At 40.4% G+C, this 13,053-nt stretch overlaps 1 protein-coding gene and 1 non-coding gene across 2 annotated transcripts in view; one reads left to right on the top strand and one right to left on the bottom strand.

Moving 5' to 3' along the window:
- LOC104893747 (probable ADP-ribosylation factor GTPase-activating protein AGD14) overlaps positions 1-7,998 on the top strand; it is a gene marked incomplete at its 5' end in the record, with an annotated part of 36,887 nt that extends 28,889 nt beyond the window's left edge. Inside the window, one exon of the mRNA XM_057395098.1 lies at positions 6,262-7,998. Within this exon, the coding sequence (XP_057251081.1) occupies positions 6,262-6,625 (364 nt within the window). The remainder of the gene's footprint in view (positions 1-6,261) is intronic.
- On the bottom strand, positions 6,754-6,860 carry LOC125498060 (small nucleolar RNA R71). The gene has a single exon (XR_007274826.1). It is a non-coding gene; the product is annotated as a small nucleolar RNA R71 (small nucleolar RNA).
- Positions 7,999-13,053: the final 5,055 nt, after the last annotated feature.

Here is a 13,053-nt window from a genome sequence, read left to right as displayed (position 1 = left end):
TTTTTACCGTTTTTAGGCTAACTTTAGCAATTTTAGGGTAATTTCATATATATTTCAAGGGTAACTTTATGCACTTTTAGGGTAACTTTATATTGCGTGTTTATGAAATCTTATGGTTACATTACTTGGATGTTGTTGCTTTCTCTGATGTAAAACTGATAATTTTAATTTTCCTAATCTTTCGTTTCATGTGGTATTGTCTACTTTTTACTTTTGGTGTTCTCTCTGTTATTTTTATCTTGTTCATTATGGTGTAGCATACTCTGTTTTTATTAGTTTCCAAAAATAGTTATTAGTTGCTGTATTAAAGCTCTTTGTTACCCCCTCTCACTAACATATTTGGCGAAATTCATACAACCTATTAGCTCAATTGGCAAAACATTGTGTAAGACACAACGATGTAGGTTCGAATCCTTCATAGGTTTAACTATAATCAAAGTTAAAATAAGTTACCCTTAAAATCTAAAAAGTTGTCCTAAAAATGGTAAAAGTTACCCTAAAAGTGGTAATAGTTACTCTTATAATAAATAAAGTTACCCTTAAAATATATAGAACTACAAATATAATAAAGTTACCCTAAAACTGATAAAAGTTATCCTAAAAGTGTTAAAAGTTACCCCAAAGGGCTTAAAAGTTACCTTGTTTTCAGTTTTCAGATTAAGAGCTGTTTTCAGCGGATCCTACCCCTATATGTATATGTATATATATATATATATATACATAAAATGAAGTTCAGATGAGAACACTTATAGGATAACAATGAAATGAAAAATGCATTTTAGTGAAAATATAATCCATTTTGAAGATGATACATGATAATCATTTTTCGCAAAAATATAATAATTTTGAAAGATTGGCTCCACAAGAAAGAAAAGGTTTAATTTTGAACCAAATATGATTACATATTGGTTAAAAAGGATTATAACAAAGTAGTCTTTCCCATATTGGAAATTAAGGTACTAGGAGAAATTAAGGTACTAACTTCCCTAGGCTATCACTAGTGTATTATGTATATTTATGTTTTCCTACCCCTTTTGTTATTTTATCTAATGCTTTTTCTGAAAAAATTATATTTGGAATGGATTCTAATTTTCTCTTCCTCTGTCCCTTTTAATTGATGCAGTGTTATACGTGGTCTTATTTTGTTGATATTTGGTAGTTTGTGTACTGAATTTTATCTTTTTTAATATATAATTAGTAGGTGTCAGGGCCTCAAACTTTTTGAGGTTTGCATGAGGGGGTATTTTTTGGGCTTTTCGTAGATGAGACCTTGCAGTTTTAGGAAGAGTATCCATTGACGATTAAGGACTGATAAATCAACTTCGATTAGATGGAAAAATTACATAAACTAAGATAATCTTCAAGCATTCAAGAGGCTTGTAACTCCACCAAGAAACCAAGTAAAAACTCTTAACAGTATATTCATACTTTCCCTTCCCTAATTTTCTCTATTTATGCAGTTTCTAACCTAACTAACTAGCTAACTTATCCTCAAAGCCACTAAGTACTACCTGTAAAGCTACTACCTAAAGTTCTTCATTGCATGATGGTGCGCCTTGCTTACGCCTTGCGCCTCGAGCCTTTAAAATTATCTCCATACTTAGTTATTACCATGATGGTTCCGTTTTGTGTGGTGGTGATTTGGATCTTATCATCGTCTTGGATATGCTCCTGTCCTGTCCTGTGCTTCGCTTGTATCTTGTTTATTACTTCCACCGTTTTTTTTTACTTTCACCATTTCCCATTTAGGGAAATTGATACTACTTGAACAATATTCTTTTTTGGCAATATATTATGTCTTTCTCTCTCCTAGCACATGTTAGTGTTTGGAAATGAGCATTTTATTTAAAATGATTCATTTGAAATTTGTATTCTCAAATCATGGAATCTAAAATCAAATTCATTGTATGGTAAACTTAAGAATTTCAAATTTAGGAAAAGAAAGCTAAGAGATTAGTTAATGGAGGAGAGAAAACTAGGGTTTATAATTGAGGAGAGAGGAAGTTAGGAATCTGTTTAACATTTGAAGAGGAGAGTAGAAAATAGTTAGGGTTTAGAATTTGCAAATACACCTTTGCACATAGAATTTCAGAATTCTTAAAATTGGGCTATTATTATAAAGGTTGGAATTTGGTTGGAATTGGGCCAATTTCAATTCTAAATTCCTGGATTTCTCAAACATGTCATTTGGCCCAATTCACATTTAGAAATGAAATACTCATTCCAAAACATAGCATTATTTCTTTTACTGCTTTCCTTCTGTCTTTTAGCACGATGATCACCTCCTTACAATTCGTTTTGGTGGCTATCATTCTTATTTTTGGAGCCCAACATTTTTTGCAGTGATGAATTGCGAGAGCTTCAGTTTGAATGGGGGTTTGAGCAAATACTTTAATTGCTTCTTTGTTGTTATTCCCTTATTCCACGCATGTTATTGCAGCCATCTACTTGCACACAAGTGATCATGTTTGTTGTAATAGTACCTTTACTCCAAGTACAAGATTGATTTTGGAGTTTCGGAATTGGGAGATCTTGTCATTCCTCTTTCTAAACTCTATCAATGTGACATTCATCTCTTCAAATATATTCATGACTCTCATGGTATTGGTAGCGACAAACACTATTTCAATTCTATGTAACCAGAAGTGTGCTAATGAAGGGGTCTTCATCATTGAGAGAAGATTGATTGTCTGAGCTTTTCTTCCTTCTGCATGAAAGATTAAGAAAGTTTTTTATTGAATCCCAATTGGTATAATGTTTCCTATGATTGGTTGGATACCCAGGGTAGTTAACCAAATCTTGATGAAGAGATTATGATCTCTGAAGAGATGCTCCAAGGTTTTAGTAGCAGAGTTGCACATTTACACTTGATGTCAACCTGGATATTTCTTTTTCTTGGGTTGCATGCCACTAAGATGGCATTATTGATGATTTTCCAAATGAAGAGCTTCCATTTTGGGAAAATGTTGAGCTTCCAAAAGGTTTTTCAGATTTCATCTTTTGTCAAGTGCAGATTATCATTCAGCTATTGGAAAGCTAAGTAACCTGACTCTGTAGAATAACAACCTTTTTTGTCTAAGACTCCATTCAAAAGAATCTTTTGTATTATGGTAGGAGAGATGTGTTGTTAGGATATTTCTCGCGTCTTCTTTGAAGTTTCTCCATATAATTAAAGCATTCCATTGGCTATTAGTGATGAGGTCAGAAATTTTGGAGTCTTGTTAGCCGCATTGTTGGAGATGTTGAGCTTCCTGCTTCCAACTCACCAATTAGGATTAGTAGAAGTGTTTTTCCCATTTCTATCCTTTTCTTAAAAAATGAGTTGATTTCAAAAGTAGCTCTACACATGCTTCTGTAAGCGTATCAAGAATTGGAAGGGTATGAACCTTTAAAGCCCGGTTGTAAGAGGGTCTAGCTTGTACTTTGCCAAATAAATTTCGTTGATCAAAGAGGACTTAACATTGTAAATTCTCCACTACTTGCTGGATAAGAAGTGCTTTATCACTGAACTCCAGATTCTTAAATCCCAATCATCCTTGTTCCTTGTGATGTTCAAATAACATTCTTTTTCTCCAATGAATTGGTTTTGAATATAATGAAGAGCTCCACCAGAATTTGAGAAGAGTTGATTTATAGCTTTTAAGGTCTTCTTTTGAAGTATGAACATTAAAAGTATAAGGGAATCCATAGAGCTGAGGATAACATTGATAAGGATCAGTTTGGCGGTGGGAGAAAGGTGAATGAATTTCCATGAAAGAATTTTATTTTTTATTTTTGTAGATATTGAATTGAAAATAGTAGTTTTCCAAGCATCCACATCCATTGGGCATCCTAGGTAAGTTCCAAAAGAGGAGAACTTTTCTTACCTAAGGGTTTTGTCATGATAGAGCAAAATCTCCTTGGAGTGTTAGGACTAAACGTAACCAAAGACTTGTCAAAATTGATGAGCTCACCATCTGCAAAAAATAAGTGAGACAAAAAAGGGGTAAATCTTGCTATTTTGATACCATGAATGGTTTTCTCTGATTGAGGCCAAATAAGATTTTAGGAAAGGACTTCCATGTAGAAGATAAAAGAAGAAAGGGGGCCACCTTGCCTGAACCCTGCTGAGGGATTGAAGAATTTGGTGGGTTCATCATTGACTAGGACTAGGTAGGAGACACTAGAGATGTATTGAACGATCCGCTTATCAGGGAATCTCGTTTTCCTTAGGACAACTTCTACAATGTCCAATCTAATCCCATCATAGATTTTACTTAGGTGCACTTTCATGATACCAGCATAGAGGTTCTCTTTTTTACTTCTCTTAACCCTGTTTAGAACTTCTTGAGCAATTAGGCAGTTGTAAAAACCCGCTCCAAATAGCAGCTTAATTCAGACCCAATACTGATAATTACAATGTTAAGTTGCTAATCAAATAGTCTGTTAGGGAGGATTCCTGCACCTATCCTGCTGAGGAAAATAAGGAAATCTCATAGTATCCAAGCTTATTGTAAAAATAGATTACAACTAGTTAGTATTTATAATATGTTTTGAGTACTTAGATTACAAATCGAAAATACATGTTTAACTTGCCAAGAAACATTATATAAAATAGATTATCTGATAGCAGCGGACTAAACACATTGATCATGACTTCACATTCGCGCACAGGAGCTAACTAACATTCTCTTGATGTGTTCACTATTCATCGATTATTTACTCCAATCCCCTTAGTTTTGATAGTCGATTTTGCCACTTTTGAGCTTGTTTCTTGTGGATTTGATGTGTTTGGAGCTCTTGTCGTGTTTTACAGGTTTTGAGGCAGATTAGGCACTTTTCGCCTTTATCTAAGTCGCGATACGAAAGTCTAGCAGTCACACAAGGTCCAAGGAGAATCCGGAAGATCGCACGAGCGTTTCGGTTGGATTCCACGAAGAAAAAGACAAGGAAATACGTTAGCCCGGTCCCCCGGGTAGTGTGGCCCGACCGGGCGAACCATCACACTTAGCTGTTGCACAAACCAATGGAAGGAATGTTCACGCTCTCGACCGGGCAGACTCGCCCGGTCGACCGAGCGAACCAAGAAACTTTAGTTTTCCACCCTCCACTTCGCCCGGCCAACCGGGCGACCAAACGAAGAAATCTGCTTATGCGCCCGACTGGGCGGGCTCACCCGGTTGACTGGGGGAATTGCTTATTCGTCGTAGTTTCCTAATCACCATCGCCCGACCGAGCGGTTTTCGCCCTGTCGACCGGGCGGTTTCTCGGGACGCGTTTTTTCGGTTTTTTTAGTCGGTTTTGTAAAAAGTGTAATTAGGTTTTTAGTATTTTCGATTAGACTATCTCATTTTCTACGTTTTTAGGGCTAAATACTTACTTTTTCTCTCTCTACCTTGTGTTAACTTTTGATTTGGAAGATTATAAAGATCGTTGGTTTCGTTTTCGTTGTTCTTCAATCATTCGGTATTCTTCTCTACTTAGTTTAATTTAATGAATTCCTTTAGTTTGATTATGTTTATTGATTTTATTACTATCATGAGTGAGTAGTCTATTTCTAGGGCTTAGAGAGGGAAGCCATGTTTATACCTTTTTGATTGTGGTTTAATGTTCTTCAATAATTGGATTGAATTAGAATAATCCCTGTTGATTTGTTATACTTGTTTAATTCATGTAATTGCGCAATATCATGAGTTATGTTTAGCTAATAAGAATTAGAATCGAAATATCGTATTCATTAGAGGCTTGTTACACTAGGTAGATTTGATTATGTTGAGCGACCGTACTGGCATATGTTAATCTAAGAGTTGTTAATGCCTGACCAAGGAATAACGAAATACTTTATTTATTCAAACCTCAATCCAAGTGTTGTTGAACTATATTATATTGATTAAACTGGTATAAGCATGGTGGACCGATCGATTGCCCTAGGCTTTTAATTATTTGATAAATTTCCATTTTTCTGCGTTCTAGTTTATTCTAGCTTAGTTATTAATTCCTCAATTATTTTCCTCTCTTGAAGTAGTTAGATAATTGAGCATAAATCTGTAGAGCTCCTCTCCCTGTGGATCGACCCGTATCTGCCAGTTTATGCTAAAGAAACACCGTGCACTTGCGGTATATTTTAAAACACATCAAGTTTTTGGCGCCGTTGTCGGGGAGACGACTAGTTTCTATAGTTTTCTGATTAATTATTTGACTATTTCTGTTGTCTCATTGGAAGTTCAAGTTCCAATTGAGGCCATCTCACTGCACATTTTTCTTTGTTTCTTTTATGCCCAGGTCTAAAAGAACAGGTACTCCAGTTCCGAATGATCCTGATCTTGAGAAAACCATCCGGCTGCTCAAGAAGACACAAAAGAAGAAAAAGCAATCTGTTAATAAGGGAAAACACACAGAAGAACCAACAGAACCAATCATGCCTCATAAGTCATTGAAGTCTTATGGGGTACCTTCTCCTGGCAATATTCCCACAGGCCCTACTATGCTTGATATACAAGCAGTCAACTTCGAAATCAAGCCTGCCCTCATTAATATGATCCAGCAGAATCAGTTTGGTGAGCATCCATCTGAAGACCCTGCAAATCATTTACAATGGTTTCAACAACTCTGTCGTACCGTTAAGCATCAAGGGGTTGATCAGTGAAGGTCATGGTCTTCGAATTTTCATTAAAGGACAAGGCACAGAAGTGGCTGAGCGATGTCAATGAAACTGAGTGGAGTGCTATATCTGAAGCATTCCTGAAAGAGTACTACCCTCCCACCAAGACTGCAGAAATAAGACATAAGCTTGCCACCTTCCAATAAGAACCCGATGAAACACTGAAGGAAGCATGGAATAGGTTCAAGGATCTGCAGAGAGAATGCCCACACCACAATCTGGATAAGTGGTTCATCACCCAAGCATTCTACAATGGTCTACAACCTCATATCAAGAGCACGATTGATTCATCTACAGGGGGTGTCTTCCTAGATAAGGGGGTAGATGAAGGATACGATTTTCTGGCCAACTTAGCAGCGAATGATCATAGTTCCTCTAGAACTATTACAAAGAAAAAGTTGGATGCTGATGCATATGCCTTGTTGTCCTCACAAGTCGCACAGTTGAGCATGAAGATGGACTCACTGAAATCTTCGCAGTCTAGTACTCCTCCCATTAGTATTAATGCGATGTCTTCCATGGCTCCTATTACTTCCTCCTTTTGTGAAGTGTGTGGTGTTCAAGGCCACTTTGGTCATGATTGTTGCTACAGTCAACCTGATCCGAATCAGATAGAGCATGCAAATGCTTTTCAGCAGAGACCACACAACCCGTACTCTAACACTTACAACCCAGGTTGGAGAGATCACCCCAATTTTTCCTATTAGAACAACAATGTTCTGAATCCTCAACCTCCACCACAATCTTCCTACCAACCACCATATCAAAACCCACCACAACATGCTGCTAGACAACCATACTATCAAGGTGCTCCTCAGAACTCCCCTCCTGGTTTTAAAAGGCCTTCACACCAAGGCTATCAGCAGCAAGCTCCTCATAATACCAGCTCTCAAGAGCCTACTATGTCTGATCTAATGAAAATGATGGTTTCCATGCAGAAAAATCATGAGAAGAGCATCAAGGAGCTGAAGAACACCACAAAGCATTTGGAGACTCAACTTCCTCAAGTGGCAGGAAATAATGCACAAAGGCAACCAGGTCATCTGCCGGGGCAACCAATTCCTAAAGAAACTGCTAATGCTGTCACTCTTCGAAGCGGTACACAATATGATGCCCCACCTATGCCTACTGATGATTCAGTACCTCCAGTTCAGAATGATGTTGTGGATGACAATGAAGGTGAGGATAGCTCCAGAACTGAAGTTGAGCGCGGGAAAGTGGATGACGCAGAGATCCGCAAGGAGAAGGTTACTGATTCTCCTACTCCACCACTCCCTTTCCCCCATAGGATGAAAAAATCAAAGGTCGATCAACAACTTGGTAAATTTATGTCTATGGTCAAAAATCTTGAGGTAACAGTTCCTTTCACTGATTTAATTTCTCAAGTACCTGTGTGTTAGTTTTTGCAAGGTGACATTGACATCATGACATGATGACGTGACGGAGAGACACGAGGATAAATCCAATTGAGAAATAGTAACGGATTTTTCGAAATAGGAAGGAGTTCAATAAGGCATCAAATCAGTCATGAGAGCCGTTAATGAAAGTAAATTGCACAAAGGAGGAAAAGGGATTGCGACGGAGTGTAATTAGGAAGATCTCCTATAAACAAGGGACCGCTATCTTTGTAATAAACTAGGAATTCAGTAGTGCATTCAATTGGAAAAAGCCAAAAGAGAAAAATACGGCCAAGGACATACAAACGGAAAACGAGTATCATTAGACTAGACTACTAGACATTTTTTATACTAAGAGCAAAAGAGAGCATAAGCTGTAATGATTGTCACTAACTTGTAGCGACAATCCACACTAGTTCATCCCCCGCGGTTTTTACCCACCTTCATTGGGGTATTCCGCGTCACCATCTTTGTGTGTTCATCCCGATCCCCATTGCATTCATTCCTTGCATTATCATATTCATAATCTGGTTGAATCGTCCCAAACTTTAATCCTGTCGTAAGAGACAAATTTTAGCATAAATAATTTGGCGCCCACCGTGGGGGCATAACCAGACCAACTACTGTTCAAGATCCATCAAATGGGAGAAACACCACATCTCGACGAAATGCAGAGGCAATATGATCAAATGAGAGCAGAGATGCTCGAAATGAAGCAAGCTAATGAGCGGTTAGCTACCGACTTCACGACATCGCAAGAAAGGATTCAAAAATTGCAAGAAGAATTAGCGTCGTCCAAAGCTTCGAAGGTCCGGCGTCGCGCTAACATGAACGACATCCCCTATATGAGGGACCTCTCTGAGTCAGACGATGACGAGCCTGAAAATGACGAAGAGCGTGAGGACGAAGAGCCCTTGAATAATGAAGAGAATGACCAGGGAGAAGGAGAAGCAAATCCTATGGCAAAGCGCATGATCTAGATTGAAAAGCAGAATAGGCGCTTAATGAAGCTCATGTCCCAGCTCCCGGGGCTCCGACGCCAAGCATTGTGGAGCATCCTGATGGCTATGCAGAGTCACCGTTCGTGGAAAGAATCGCGAGGGTCGTGCTCCCGAAAAAGCTCAATCTGCCTACCCTCGCTGCTAATTATGACGGTTCGACTGATCCAGGCGAGCATGTCGCCTAGTACAAGCAGCGGATGTGGCAAGCTTCAATTCCTTGGCATCTGGTAGAAGCTTGTATGTGCAAGTCTTTTGGAGCCACGCTCACTGGTCCTGCCCTCAAATGGCTCGGATCTCTCAAGCCAGGAAGCATTGACAATTTTTCCACTCTGGTCAACAAGTTCTATGAAAAGTTTCAAGGCAGTCGTAGCCTAGAAAAGCAGACGAGTGACCTATATGGCGTCGTCCAAGGACCTAAAGAATCTGTTCGCGATTATTATAATCGCTTTAATAAAGAAATGATTTGCATTAAAGATCTTGATACTAAGACTGCTATTGAATGTTTCAGGAAAGGTCTAATTCTGCAGTCAAAACTCTACAATCGTATGACGAAGTACCCATGTCAAACGTTCGAGGAAGTCAAATCACGAGCATAGCGCAGATGAGGATGGAAGAAGACGATGCCATCCTCAATACTATATCGATGTGTCGTGCACCAGAAAATCCCAACGACCGGAAGGCTTTCGTCCCCAAAAAGAATAATTGGCGAAACCACCCCTACAGTCGCTCAAATCAGGTAAACAATGTTGCCGACGTTGTCGATAGTGCAGGTAACGACGCAAGGACGGAGTCACCAATCTTCCCAGATATTGAATCTTATGGATTCTCCGTCGACGTCGGAGGCGTCGTAAATTCCTTGACCAAAATCGGAGCACCCGTCCGTTGGCCAAAGAAGAGTGACCGACCGGAGGCGCAAAAAGATCAGACAAAGTGGTGTCAGTTCTATCATGATCATGGTCATAAGACGGAGGAGTGCATTGCGTTGCGACGCGAGGTCGCGTTTATGCTCAATAATGGGCACCTCACAGATCTACTAAGCGACAAAGGCAAAGCGTCCTTCGAAAGGAATCCTGCGCAGTCCGTCCCGCCAGCGTCACCAACGCACATAAAGGTAATTAATGTTATTTCTGGTGGATCTGATGTATATGGACTAACGTACTCCGCAGCCAAAAGGCTAGCAAGAGAGGGCACCCCCTCGTCCGCCGTTTTTAAATCTTGCAGGTCGGTAGAAGAACGCAAGCTGGAAGCGATGGCAATTACCTTTGATGACGATGACGTCTGCGACGTAGAGCACCATGATGGACTAGTCATATCTTTGACTGTCAGTAATTGCTTGTTGAAGCGAGTGTTGGTCGATGGGGGCAGCTCAGCTAATATCATATTCAAAAGCGCCCTCGAAGGTATGGGATTGTGTGATAAAGATATTACTAAAAAATCTACTGTTTTAGTTGGATTCATTGGAGAGGCCCAACACACTATTGGAGAGGTCACGTTGCCAACGTCAGCCAAAGGTGTCAACCTGCCGACCAAATTCAACGTTGTGGATTTCCCGTCTGCGTATAACATCATTCTCGGCACCCCATGGATACACAAGATGAAGGCCGTCCTATCAACTTATCATCAGACGCTGAAATTCCCAACCAAATGGGGGGTCCAAGAAATAAAGGGCGAGCAGAAATCCGCAAGAGAATGCTACAACTCGTCGCTCAAGCCCCCAAAGGCAGCCATCTAGCAATTAAAGGATGGATCAGCGCCCGACGCGCCCAGTGAGCAGGACGTGGATGAAGTGATGCTCGATCCATCCATCCCCGATCGTGTCGTTCGAATCGGAGCGACGTTGTCGCAAGAAATACGAGGCCAGTTAATCGATTTTTCAGAGGCTAATCAAGATTGTTTTGCTTGGTCCCATGAGGATATGACAGGAATCATTCCCGATGTCATAACACATAAACTCAACGTGGATCCCGAGCACAAGCCAGTAAAGCAAAAAAGACGCAAATTCGCGCCTGAAAGGAATCAAATCATCAATGACAAAGTTCAAAAGCTGATCTACACTGGAAAAATCCGCGAGGTAAATTACCCAGATTGGCTAGCCAATGTCGTGGTCGTGAGCAAGAAGAACGGAAAGTGAAGAGTCTAGACTTCACAGACATGAACAAAGCATGTCCCAAGGATCTGTTCCCTTTTCCTCATATAGACGCAATGGTCGACACGATGGCAGGCCACGATCTCCTGACGTTCATGGACGCATATTCTGGATACAATCAAATACTGATGCATCCGGACGATCAGGAAAAGACCGCATTCGTCACTGACAAAGGTATATATTGTTATAAGGTTATGCCTTTTGGTTTGAAAAATGAGGTGCCACTTATCAACGATTGGTCAACCAAATGTTCAAAGACCAATTGGGCGACACCATGGAGGTATATATTGATGACATGCTCGTCAAATCCAAACAAGCAAGCGATCATGTCCAACACTTGTCGGAAGCTTTCGACGTCCTGCGAAGGTATGACATGAAATTAAATCCCACTAAGTGTACATTTGGAGTGTCTGCAGGAAAGTTCCTAGGTTATGTCGTTACGCAACGAGGGACCGAAGCTAGCCCGGATCAAATAAAAGCCCTTGTCAACATCCAATCTCCAAGGAACGTCAAAGAAGTGCAGAAATTGACCGGTCGCGTAGCCGCGTTAAATCGATTCATATCCAGGTCGTCCGAAAGATGTCATCTATTCTATGACGTCTTGAGAAAGAATAAAGGCTTCGACTGGTCGCATCAACATGAAGACGTGCTGCAAGAACTTAAAAAATACCTAGCGTCACCACCATTGTTGTCCAAGCCCAGCGAGCGACGGGGAGACGCTGCAGCTTTATCTTGCTGTGAGCAATGTGTCCGTCAGTGCTGTCTTGACGTGAGAAGCAGAGAGTCAACAAATCCCAATCTATTACGTCAGTTGTCTCTCCTAGACGCAGAGACCAGGTATTCCTCATTGGAGAAACTCATTTTAGCCATAGTTGTTGCTGTTAAAAAACTTAGGCACTATTTTGAGACGCATACTGTTATTGTTATGACTAACTATCCTGTCAAGTCCGTCTTGCGACGCCCTGAGTTAACAGGACGCATGAGTAAGTGGGCAATAACGCTCAGTGGGTACGACATTCAGTTTCGTCCCAGAAAAACTAAGTCACAAGCATTAGTAGATTTTGTGGCAGACTTTAGCCAGAGCTAGAAAAGCTCGCAAACGACGAAGTCGCCAAATTTAATCACATCGGTCACGAACCATGGGTGTTATTTGTTGACGGATCTTCTAATTTTCGTGGCGCAGGTCTAAGTCTCATGCTAAAGTCGCCACAGGGGGAAAGGTAGTACGAGGCATAGAATTTAGAGCGACGAACAATGAATCCGAGTACGAAGCACTTATCGTAGGAATGACGTTAGCAGAAGACATGAGAGCAAAGGCGTTGAAAGTCTTCAGCGACTCATTGTTGATTGTTAGCCAAGTCAAAAGGAGAATTCGCAGCAAAAGATTCCAAAATGGCTATGTACTTAGAGATATCTCAGCCTAAGAGTAAAATATCTAATCCATTTGACATTTTGCAGACACCAAGAGACCAAAACACGCAGGCAGATGCGTTGGCCAATCTTGGATCCTCCTTAAGGGACGTTTCATTCACTTCCGTCTCTATAGTTCATCTAGCAGACCCTGCAATCGCTACAGCTGATGGCGAAATCATCGCGACAGCGGCTGAATAACTTCGAGACGACCGAGATGTCGTTGGTAACATCATCAACATCGTAGCTACAAGCAGCCTTGACACTGAGGAGGTAAGTGTCAGTTGGACAAAACCGTTTTATGACTATCTTGCTAACGATGTGCTTCCAGCAGACAAGGCAGAGGCGCGCAGAATTCGGTTTAAAGCATCACGGTACGTGCTCATTCAAGGAGTACTGTTCAAAAAATCTGCTGCAGGGCCCTATCTGCATTGTTTGGAAAAAAAATCAGTGGGAGCA

Source organism: Beta vulgaris, chromosome 5 (assembly GCF_026745355.1).
Source record: "Beta vulgaris subsp. vulgaris cultivar EL10 chromosome 5, EL10.2, whole genome shotgun sequence".
In the NCBI taxonomy this organism is placed as follows: domain Eukaryota; kingdom Viridiplantae; phylum Streptophyta; class Magnoliopsida; order Caryophyllales; family Amaranthaceae; genus Beta; species Beta vulgaris.
The sequence above is the reverse complement of the archived record's forward strand: the minus strand, read 5'-3'. Positions and strand labels throughout refer to the sequence as shown.